Below are 12212 nucleotides of genomic sequence, written 5' to 3'. Positions count from 1 at the left end.
AACTTATCAAACTTTGTCAAAGGTTCATACAGAGTTATTACCATGTGAAGAAAAGACAACTGAAAGTGCTTGAGTGAATCTTTCAGGTACTACACCAATGCATAAGCTCTCAAATAAATGACCAAAAATAGTTATTATATGTCCAATAAAATTTTAAAAAACTTTATAATGGATAATTTAAAACATTTCAAACAATACACTTTACTATTCCAGAAACACTTGTGCTTTGAAAACACTGTGCTGAAGATTGATGCTTGTAAAGCCCCATGTGTTAGGTTTTCAAATAACTTATTTTACAAAAAGCAAAGTCAACACTCACGTGAAATAATGCCTTTATGCATTTTTTAAGGAAGTAATGATCATAAATTGAAAAAATAAGAAGGCAAAGATAAAGGAAAATAGCTAATGAAAAAGCCAAGTACAAAAAAATATTCATTTAGTAATAAGCTTCATTTTAACAAGTCAAAATAGGTGCACAGATTTTTTTAAAAAATAATGAATCATAAATTTTATTTCAAAATGTAAATGTCACTAAACGTGCACACACGTTAAAACAATAAAATTTACAATCTAGTTTGTTTTTTTCTTTTTGCTAGGACATCATTATAATACAGAATATAGCTGTATAGATTTTTTAAAGGTTAATAAACAATCTTACATGTTACTTTGTAATGAAAATGTACTACTTAATATTATAAAACTAATGTGTACAAAGTATAATCAATAATATACACACAGGAAATGAGCACTGAAGCTGAAATACTACGTAGAGTTTTTTGTTTAATACTGACACCATTCACGTGTGCCAGATACAGCTCTCAGGACCATCTCTCATTACACAGTAGCTCTGAAAATTGATGAGGGAGATGATAACTCTGTTGGGATGGGAGGAGGGAAATAATCTCCAGACGGATGTGTATAGATTTAAAAAACCCCGATCTATAGATTCTGATAAACTTCCTGGCCTGTGTCTTTTTCTCCCTAGTAAGGAGAATTTTGTGAGGGGGAAAAAAGAAAATGGCAATATTTTGATCACTGAAAACATATGATAATCACATGCAAAACATTTCATTTTCATTGCAATAATAAAAAGTTCCAAAGAAAGGTGATGATATAAACTTACCTCACCGTCTAAGGGGGGCTGTTGTTTTTGTGGACTTTGTGACGCTTTTTGCTATATAACCCCACACCCCCCAAAAAAGGGAAGCTGGTCAGAATCTAGAACACTGGGAATGAAAAATGCTATTTACTAAAATGATCACTCACATTAATCTCTGTATCTCTCGTGTATGGTATTTTTCTAGATTTACTGGTTAAAAGAAGCTGCCCTTTCCCTTAAATAGCTTACAGTTTAAATGAGGAAAAGCAATAAGCTGACAAACAGTATTTTCCTGTGTCTATAAGCATCTATAAAGAGAAATTTTTAAAAACTATGTTTTTTATATGTACATGGATATAAATACATTCACAGAGTAGTAATCTCTCACTAAATTCTCTCAATGAAATCATCCTCTCTTTCTTTAATGGCTTCAAATATCACTCTAATGCTAACAGCTTTAGCTCTCTCCTTTCAGCCAAATTTCAGGCTTGCATTTTCAAATGCCTGTGGAAACTCTCTACTTAGAAACCCCACTGTCATCTCCTGTTCAACATAACCAAAAAAACCCCTCAATTTCCCATACTAACTGGGTATTTCCCCCCAGTTTGCTAATTTCTGTTATTATGTCAATTAATAATATCACAGTATCTGTACAGTGAGTGTTTTACAATGTGTTCTTATACACAGTATCTCAAGTGATTCTTCTTATTCTGTGAGATAGACAAACATCATAATCATATTCTTTTAAAGATGAGAAAATTGAGGATAGAGAGGTTATATGATATGTGCAAGGTTACAAAGTTAGTAAGTAGCATAATTGAGATCTGCACCTATGCCTTCTGACCCCAAATCCGACATTCTTTCCACAAAGCTAACTCCCATTAAAACCATTCTTTTAGCCTCAAACCCTTGCTTTGGAAGCTTTTTTTTCCACTCATTTTCAGTGATTTATTCAACATTCACTACACATCTATGTATAAGACATAGTGATGCTTCTCTTGAAATCTCTCTTATAGTTAATTTATAAAACCCTTTGTGGTAGTAGGGGGTGCAGCATACACCATACTAGTAAAAGTACTAGGTGCAGCCATAATAATTCTGAAATAGTTAATAGTTAAACATTAAACATATGAGAAAAATAAAGGCACAGAATGGCTCAGTAACTTTCCAAAAGTCAAGCACATACCAAGTAGCAAAGCTGGATTCAAATTCAGATATTTCCGATTCTAAGCCCTTACCACAGGACAACACTGCCTTTCCTTAGGAAACTTAGAAATCATCTAGTCTTATGCCTTCATTTTGTACCCTAATCTAATTATTGCAATTACTCTCTATTTCATTTTCCTTCTTTCCTCATCTCTTTCTAACATATTCTAACATGAGTAGATTAGTTTTTTCCCTGTCTTGTTTTTCTCCTGCTTAAGAACTAAAATTGTTCTTTTCTGCCTAATTGTTCAAGATCAAACTCTAATTTGACATTTAATCAAGGCTATCTACAATATAATTATCTCTTACTAGTTATATGACTTCTACAGAAGGCAAGCTAAATGAGTTAATTTATGTAAAATGCATAGAACAACACTTAGGACATAGTATGTGTTAGCCATTATCATTTACTGAGAGTCAGTATAGCATTCTGGTCATAGACCAGGGTTTGGAACCAGCCTGTCCTTTTTTTTTTTTTTCTTTCCAGTTTTATTGAGATGTTTAAGGTGTGCTAGCATAATGATCTGACTTACATACATGATGAAATGATTACCACAATAAGTTTAGTGAACATCCACCATCTCATAAAGATAACAAAAGAAAAAGAAAATAATGATGAAATGATGAGAACTCTTAGGATTTACTCTCTTAACAACTTTCACATTTAACATATATTTTGTACATTGCATCCCTAATTCTTATTTATCTTATAACTGGAAGTCTGTACCTTTTGGCCACCTTCAGCCAATTCTCCCTCCCCCATGCCCTGTCTCTGGTAACCACAATTCTGACCTCTTTTTCTATTAGCTTGTCCGTTTGTTTGTTTTTGAAGTATAACTGACCTACAACACTATGTTAGTTCCTGGTGCAAAAGACAGTGATTTGATATTTCTATACATTACAAAGTGATCACCATGATAAGTCTAGTTACCATCGAGACTTTTTTTTTTTTAAAAGAAACTGTTTATTTTCCATCAGCTTTATTTCCATTTTCTGTTCAGCCTGTCTTGATTAGAATCTTTGCTCTGCCACTTATTAGCTGAGTATTTAACCTCAGGAAAATTGTTATCCTCCCTGAGCATCAGAGATCATCATCACAGGCTTGATACATTTGAAAAAATATAAGAGAATTTATCATGTGTATGGTACTTAAAGAAGATATACTTTGGCTAGAGTTACGAAACAAGAGAGAAAGCATTTAGAGGATGAGTGATTCATTTGTTCAATCATTCATTTAAAAAATGTTTATTGAGCTTTACTAGGGGCTAAGACCTGCTTAAATCTAGGGATATAGCAGTGAATAAACATGACAGACATGGTCCCTGTCTTCATGGAGTTTATGGATAAATGGGAGAGACAGATACGTTATATATATGTGTGTGTGTGTGCATGCGTGTGTGTGTGTTTTTTTGGCCACACCACGTGGCTTGTGGGACTTTAGTTCCCCGACCAGGGATCAAACCCAGGCCCTTCACAGTGAGGACGTGGAGTCCTAACCATTGGACCACCAGGTAATTCCTGGGAGAGACAGATATTAAACAAGCAAAAATATAAATAATTATTTAACTATAAAGAAAAAATTCCAAGGTGATTTCAGAACAAAAAGACTTAAGTAACATAGGCAAAAAATCAAACCAGGTTTAGAGGCAACTATAGAGGCTGATTAAAAAAAGAAGTATTAACAGGGGTTGTTAATTGGGTAGATGTGGAGAAAACAGAAAGTAAAGAATCAAAGATGACTAAAGTATTAAGCCTGTGAGCCTTGCAAATTTTTGGTATTCCTTAGAGGTAAGGAAGTCAGTGATAGGTTCAGATAACAATAGTTTATATTTGCATGGTACTTTACAGTTTACATATAGCATTTTCACTTTCTTGATGTACTAGAGATTTAGGAAATGGCAGCTGGACAGTAAAGTGATATGTCTAACGATAGACAGGTAGTTAAGAGTAGAGACTATCACTGTCCTAAAAGCAAGATAAATCACTTCTGATTGTCCTCAAGCCTATCTACATATGAGGACAATTAATCTAATCACAAGCAGGAGACAGTTATACTATTTACTTGAGAATTCTTGTAATTAAGATATCAACTCTTTTTTTTTTAATTAAGACAATAAAACCTGACATCCTCAGAAAAACAAATAAGCACTTACTTCTAAGAAACTTTAGGAATATCATTCAATGAATCCAAAGGACTCACCTTGACAAAGTCCAGGACAGCATCTCTTTGAATCTGCTTGGTCCTTATTTTCTCCTCCTCATACTGTAGGGCAGCAAGTTGTGCCTCTCTCCGAGTACGTTCTATTAATTGTTCTCTTCTCCGATGAAGTTCCAAGTCTGCATGTGAAAACTAGAAGAAAAGTATCATTTTGCATATGTAAGTGGCGATAAAGATCAACTTACCAATATTCTTTATCAATTTGGGAAACTACTGCTGACCCAAGCAACTTTTACTTTGCAGTCACCTAGCATTTCTTCAGATGTGTTTATTGCTAATCTTTTCCCATCTTTGCACTGTGTTCTTACATGCATTATAAAGACTTATTTTCTGTCTGGTGTCTAAAAATACTGTTACCAGCATAAGGTGCACATATTATACTAACTGTAGATTGAAGAGACAGGTAATGAAATTTATAGATATTTGGCAATTAACTGTAATTTAAGTATTATAAAAGAAGAAAACCATCTTAATTTAAAAAAAACCCACAAACTAAAACTGAAAAAAATGTTTTTACCTGATTATGACTCGGTGATAGTGATAAGAGAGAAGATGGCTCAGCTGGAACCCTGACCCAAAAAAGAAAAAAAGGAAAGAAAAAACTCTTTGATAAGACAGACAGATAGATAAAAGACAAGTAGAGTTTTATTGTTAATGCAGCTTTCTATTAATCAGCAGGCAAACTGTCTGGTCAGCACTGAAAGACCAATTGCATTTTGTAAACTTGAGCCCAAGTCACTAAATTAAGCTACAGGAACACCTGATGTCTCCAACTCACATTTCACGTGATGATATCACTGATGAAGCTACAGATAGCTAACAACTGTCTATGACAGCCAGTGCTGACAATACGGTTATTTGAGATCACTTCTCAAACAATATCGTTTCTTTACAGCACACAGAACTACAATCTTACTACCATGACTGAAACAAGATACATGTAAATGGAGATGGTTTATACACAAAGCCATTTTATCAGCAGAAACCTGGAATACTACAGAACCTGTAACTGTACGTTTAAAGCACTCCTACTCCCATTTTAATTGAAGAAGCAATTTTAACAACGAAAGTAAAGATTTTGTTGATTTTTATCTTTTAGAAAAACATGAAACCTGATTTGATGCTTAAAAAAAAACAGTAAAACTTGCTTCTCGGTTTTATCAGTGTTAATTCTTATACTTTGATATATATTCCCTGTTGTAATCCCTGAATTTTAAAAATATAATATGTAAGAAAACAAAAACTTAAGCTATTCTACTATACTCTTTCATGCCACTTTTTTTTCTTATATTGGTTCCAAATCTTTGAAGTTTTCACAAAATTCTTTTTTTAAAAAAATTTCTAGCCATTAAAAAAACTTTTGACAGAATAAATTATGTTTATAATTTTTAAAAGGAACAGAATAAATAACTACCAAATAAATTACTTAATAACTTCCTACACAAGGTTTAAAATAATGTTAAAGCTAGGGAAAAACTTCCTTAACTTTCCACTAATCCTTGTCAACCTTTATCCTAGCACTCCTAATCAATGCATCCTCAGTCACAAGTCTGACAAGATAAGAGGAGGAGAGTGGGTTGGTAGGGTAAGACTTTTAACTGGGATATAACCAATAATGAGAGATGAGTGACTCCAGTACTATATACTAGTCTGGGAGAAGAATAACTGGCATTAACTGTAAATTTGTCCCAAACTACTAATTTCACTGTTAACATTTCCTATAGCTTTTATTGGCCATCTGTAGATAAATGACACCAAAAAACCCAGAAAGGACCATGTAAACCCATCCCAAGTGGGTTTATGTGCCCTGATTTGAACACTATGTTTTAATAATGCTTTTCAAGCAAAACCTTTTAATATACACCTTCTTTCTACTCCCATTTCTTTACTCTCTTTTTATACCAAAACCTCTTTAAAAAGCTGGTTAAATCCATTGTTTCTACTTCATTTCATCCCATTTTATTTTGAACCCACACCAATCTGGATCTGTCCTCATAACTTCACTGAAAACTGCTCTCTTCAAGTCTGAGGCTTTACATGTCTAAATCCAATAGTTACTTCTCAGCCCTCACCTTACTGAACCTACCAGCAGTATGTGTGACACTGCTTATCTCTCTCCACATGTCTTGAGATGCTCTCTTCACTTAGCCTCTGGGATACCACCCTCTCCTATCCCCATGACCTTTCCTGCTTAAGCCTCTTTTGCTGGTTGTTTAAGCCCTAATTCTCTCCCCTTTACTCCAAACTTATGTATCTACCTGCTTACTTGATAACTCCCCTTGAATGTCTAGCAGGCACCTTAAGTAGAACATAACCACAACTTAATTCTCATCTCACAGTCCAAACCTGTTCTGCCTTGATAACACTCTTTAGTGTTCCTTGAACATACCAAGCATGTTCCTCTGTCAGGGCCTCTGCCTGGACTGTTCCTCCCCTAGATAGCCAGAGTGCTTGATCCCTCTATTTTTTAGGTTTCTATCAAAATATTATTACCTCATAAAATTGCTCTCACTCTCCCCCGCTCTGACTCTACTCTTTTACCCTGCTTTATTTTTCTTTATAGCACTTAGCAGTTCCTGACAAATACTTGTTACATATACTTGTCTACATCCATTAAAAGATTAGCTTTATGACATCAGGGACCTAGAACACAGCCAGACGGCTGCAGTGCTCAAGAAATATTGTTTAAATGAATGGCAGTGGCATCTTCCCCTCAAAACGTATGGGATACTGAAACAAAAACACAGGTAGCTATATGCCTTTTTAAATCTTGAACTTATTTGAGCAGAGTAAGAAGCAGACTCTGAACTGCCCTTCTGCTTGCCTTTGTTCATAAAACCACATTTAATATGAGTAGCTTTTCTAGTTTTGTTTACCTAACATGAAACTAAAAATTTCCAGGTATTACTCAACTGTTCTGTAATTCTATACTGCTTCTAATAGAAATTAATGAACTTCCCAGGACCTAGCCTGACATTAGCATCTCTCCTGAACTAAAATGCCAATCAAATTATAAGTGAGCCCTTAAAAATTTTTTTTGATATATAAAATGAATGATAATTTTGTTAGTTTTAACTTCAAGTTTATTTAATCCATCTTAGCAAATAACTATAAAACACTTACCAATTTATCATAATACTTTTAATGTATCCCCCTACCTTTACTATCCCCCAGGCAAGTAGTGTCTTGTGTTTGTGTGTGGGAGGGGTAGGTAGGAAGAAATGTACATGGTGGGTGATGGGAGGGGAGGAGAATTAGGAGAAAAAAACAGGTAAGCAACTTTTCAGCAATGACTAATGAGCAAGTAGCAATATGTAAACTGACTCAATTCCTCTCAGTCTTTGTAACTGGAGGACTGATCAACTTTTTTGGTTAACATATTACTCAGGTTACAGACAAGTCTTGTGAGCCTGAGAGCTGCCAGTCATTCGGAGGTGATTTTGTTTTTCTAGGTTCTAATTCATGATTCCATTTGAATGTAAACTCTAGGAGGACAGGAACTTTCAAAGTTCACAGCTATTTCCCAATATCTAAAAACGTACTTAGCACAAAGAAGGTATTTAGCACATATCTAACTAAAACAAATGAAGTTATGTATTGATCTTAGAGCTTAACTGATTCTTGGGATAAAGTATGGAGTTCTTATCCAAAGACTGTATTAAGGTCTAATGCTTTGAGACACCCAATTAAAAGTAATCATTGATTCAGTTTCTAGCACTGTGGCAGATTAGATACTCTGAATGACTCTTCCAATGGAAACAAAAAAACTGTTCAATAAAGTAATCTTTTAAAATGCGTTGCTAAAGTGCCATAAAAATAAAGAATCCACAGATTCTAAAAAGAAGCAGAAACAGGAACTATGGATTAAGGTTTGGTAGGCAGACTTTTGGCCCCCATGATCTCCACTCTGGTGTGTTACTCTAATAAATATGTTACACGTCAGAAAGGACTTTGTAGATGAAATTAAGGTTACTAATTGGTTGATCTTATCCAGGTGGGCCTAATATAATCATACAAGTCCTTAAAAGCAGAAGAGGAGGCAAGAGAGTTTGTGAGATGTGGCAGAAAGGGAAATCAGAGATTCAAAATGTGAGAAGGATTTAGCCTGTCACTGCTCTCTTGAGATGGAGGCAGCCAAGAACCAAGAAATGTAGGTGGACTCTAGAAGCTAAAATGACTCCCAGCTAATAGCCAACAAGGTAATGGAGACCTCAGTCAATAACTGCATGGAACTGAATTCTGCCAGCAACCTATATGAGCCAGGAAGTGGATTCTCCTCCAGGGTTCTCCAGATAAGAATCCAGGCCATCCAACACCTTGACTTTGGCCTTTTGAGGCTGTAAGCAGAGAAACAAGAGAAGCCTGCCCAGACTTCTATCTCTCACAACTGTAATATAATAAATAGGTATGTTTTAAGCTACCAAATTTGTGGTAATTTGTTACATAAGTACTAGAAAACTAATATATAAGGCAACTGAGCAAAAAGCTGGCCTCCAGTCAGTAAATTTAAGAAAACTGAAATCGTATCAAGTATCTCTTCCGACCACAATGCTATGAGACTAGATAGCAATTACAGGAAAAAACTGTAAAAAATACAAACACGTGGAGGCTAAACAATACGCTACTAAATAACCAAGAGATCGTTGAAGAAATCAAAGAGGAAATCAAAAAATACCTAGAAACAAATGACAATGAAAGCACGACGACCCAAAACCTATGGGATGCAGCAAAAGCAGTTCTAAGAGGGAAGTTTACAGCAATACAATCCTACCTCAAGAAACAAGAAAAATCTCAAATAAACAAACTAACCTTACACCTAAAGCAATTAGAGAAAGAAGAACGAAAAAAACCCGAAGTTAGCGGAAGGAAAGAAATCATAAAGATCAGATCAGAAATAAATGAAAAAGAAATGAAGGAAACAATTGCAAAGATCAATAAAACTAAAAGCTGGTTCTTTGAAAGGATAAACAAAATTGATAAACCATTAGCCAGACTCATCAAGAAAAAAAGGGAGAAGACTCAAATCAACAGACTGAGAAATGAAAAAGAAGTAACAACACTGCGGAAATACAAAGGATGATGAGAGACGACTACAAACAACTATATGCCAATAAAAAATGGACAACCTGGAAGAAATGGACAAATTCTTAGAAAAGTACAAGCTTCCAAGACTGAACCAGGAAGAAATAGAAAATATGAACAGACCAATCACAAGAAATGAAATTGAAACTGTGATTAAAAATCTTCCAAAAAAAAAAAAATCTTCCAACAAACAAAAGTCCAGGACCAGAAGGGCTTCACAGGTGAATTCTATCAAACATTTAGAGAAGAGCTAACACCCATCCTTCTCAAACTCCTCCAAAATATAGCAGAGGGGAGAACACTCCCAAACTCATTCTACGAGGCCACCATCACCCTGATACCAAAACCAGACAAAAATAATACAAAAAAAGAAAATTACAGCCCAATATCACTGATGAATATAGATGCAAAAATCCTCAACAAAATACTAGCAAACAGAATCCAACAGCACATTAAAAGGATCATACACCATGATCAAGTGGGATTTATCCCAGGAACGCAAGGATTCTTCAGTATACACAAATCAATTAATGTGATACACCACATTAACAAATTGACGGATAAAAACCATATGATAAACTCAACAGATGCAGAAAAAGCTTTTGACAAAATTCAACACCCATTTATGATAAACACTCTCCAGAAAGTGGGCACAGAGGGAAACTACCACAACATAATAAAGGCCATATATGACTAACCCACAGTCAACATCATTCTCAATGGTGAAAAACAAACCATTTCCTCTAAGATCAGGAACAAGACAAGGGTGCCCACTCTCACAACTATTATTCAACATAGCTTGGGAAGTTTTAGCCACGGCAATCAGAGAAAAAAAAGAAATAAAAGTAAAAGTAATCCAAATCGGAAAAGAAGAAGTAAAACTGTCACTTTTGCAGATGACATGATGCAATACATAGAGAATCCTAAAGATGCTACCAGAAAACTACTAGAGCTAATCAATGAATTTGGTAAAGTAGCAGGATACAAAATTAATGCACAGAAATCTCTTGCATTCCTATACACTAACAATGAAAAATCTGAAAGAGAAACTAAGGAAACACTCTCATTTACCACTGCAACAAAAAGAATAAAATACTTAGGAATAAACCTACCTAAGGAGACAAAAGACCTGTATGCAGAAAACTATAAGACACTGATGAAAGAAATCAAAGACAATACAAACAGATGGAGAGATATAACATGTTCTTGGATTGGAAGAATCAATATTGTGAAAATGATGATACTACCCAAGGCAATCTACAGATTCAATGCAATCCCTATCAAATTACCAATGGCATTTTTTATAGAACTAGAACAGAAAATTTTACAATTTGTATGGAAACACAAAAGACCCCGAATAGCCAAAGCAATCTTAAGAAAGAAAAAACAGAGCTGGAGGAATCAGGCTCCCTGACTTCAGACTATACTACAAAGCTATAGTAATCAAGACAGCATGGTACTGGCACAAAAACAGAAATATAGATCAGTGGAACAAGATAGAAAGCACAGAGGTAAACCCAAGCACATATGGTCACCTTATCTTTGATAAAGGAGGTAAGAACATACAATGGAGAAAAAACAGTCTCTTCAATAAGTGGTGCTGGAAAAACTGGACCGCTACATGTAAAAGAATGAAATTAGAACACTCCCTAACACCATACACAAAAATAAACCCAAAATGGATTAAAGACCTAAATGTAAGGCCAGACACTATAAAACTCTTAGAGGAAAACATAGGCAGAACACTCTATGACATAAATCACAGCAAGATCCTTTTTGACCCACCTCCTAGAGTAATGGAAGTAAAAACAAAAATAAACAAATGGGACCTAATGAAACATAAAACCTTTTGCAAAGCAAAGGAAACTACAAACAAGACGAAAAGACAACCCTCAGAATGGGAGACAGTATTTGCAAATGAAGCAACTGACAAAAGATTAATCTCCAAAATATACAAGGAGGTCATGCAGCTCAATTTCACAAAAACAAAAAACCCAGTCCAAAAATATGCGGAAGACCTAAATAGACATTTCTCCAAAGAAGATATACAGGTTGCCAACAAACACATGAAAGGATGTTCAACATCACTAATCATTAGAGAAATGCAAATCAAAACCACAACGAGGTATCACCTCACACCAGTCAGAATGGCCATCATCAAAAAAAACTACAGGGGCTTCCCTGGTGGCGCAGTGGTTAAGAATCCTCCTGCCAATGCAGGGGATACAGGTTCGAGCCCTGGTCCAGGAAGATCCCACATGCCGCGGAGCAACTAAGCCCGTGCATCACAACTACTGAGCCTGTGCTCTACAGCCCACGAGCCACAACTACTGAGCCTGCCTGCCACAACTACTGAAGCCCGCATGCCTATAGCCTGTGCTCTGCAACAAGAGAAGCCATCGCCATGAGAAGCCCGCACACCGCAACGAAGAGTAGCCCACACTTGCCGCAACTAGAGAAAGCCTGCGTGTAGCAACGAAGACCCAATGCAGCCAAAAAAAAAAAAAAAATCCTACAAACAATAAATGCTGGAGAGGGTGTAGAGAAAAGGGAACCCTCTTGCACTGTTGGTGGGAATGTAAACTGATACAGCCACTATGGAGAACA

The 12212-nt window shown here is 35.5% G+C and overlaps 1 protein-coding gene across 8 annotated transcripts in view; it reads right to left on the bottom strand.

Moving 5' to 3' along the window:
• LRCH3 (leucine rich repeats and calponin homology domain containing 3) overlaps nt 1-12212 on the bottom strand; it is a 113248-nt gene that overhangs the window by 27860 nt on the left and 73176 nt on the right. For 4 of the 8 annotated variants that reach the window (XM_068546558.1, XM_068546561.1, XM_068546554.1 and 1 more), the window contains exons 11-13: nt 5041-5092; nt 4506-4655; nt 1124-1174 (exon numbers count right to left, since the gene is read on the bottom strand). In XM_068546558.1, coding sequence (XP_068402659.1) covers nt 1124-1174; nt 4506-4655; nt 5041-5092 — 253 coding nt within the window. The remainder of the gene's footprint in view (nt 1-1123; nt 1175-4505; nt 4656-5040; nt 5093-12212) is intronic. The other 4 variants (XM_068546555.1, XM_068546560.1, XM_068546559.1 and 1 more) reach the window with 1 other exon arrangement.

The sequence above is a fragment of the Eschrichtius robustus genome, chromosome 6 (assembly GCF_028021215.1).
Source record: "Eschrichtius robustus isolate mEscRob2 chromosome 6, mEscRob2.pri, whole genome shotgun sequence".
Classification (NCBI taxonomy): domain Eukaryota; kingdom Metazoa; phylum Chordata; class Mammalia; order Artiodactyla; family Eschrichtiidae; genus Eschrichtius; species Eschrichtius robustus.
The sequence above is the reverse complement of the archived record's forward strand: the minus strand, read 5'-3'. Positions and strand labels throughout refer to the sequence as shown.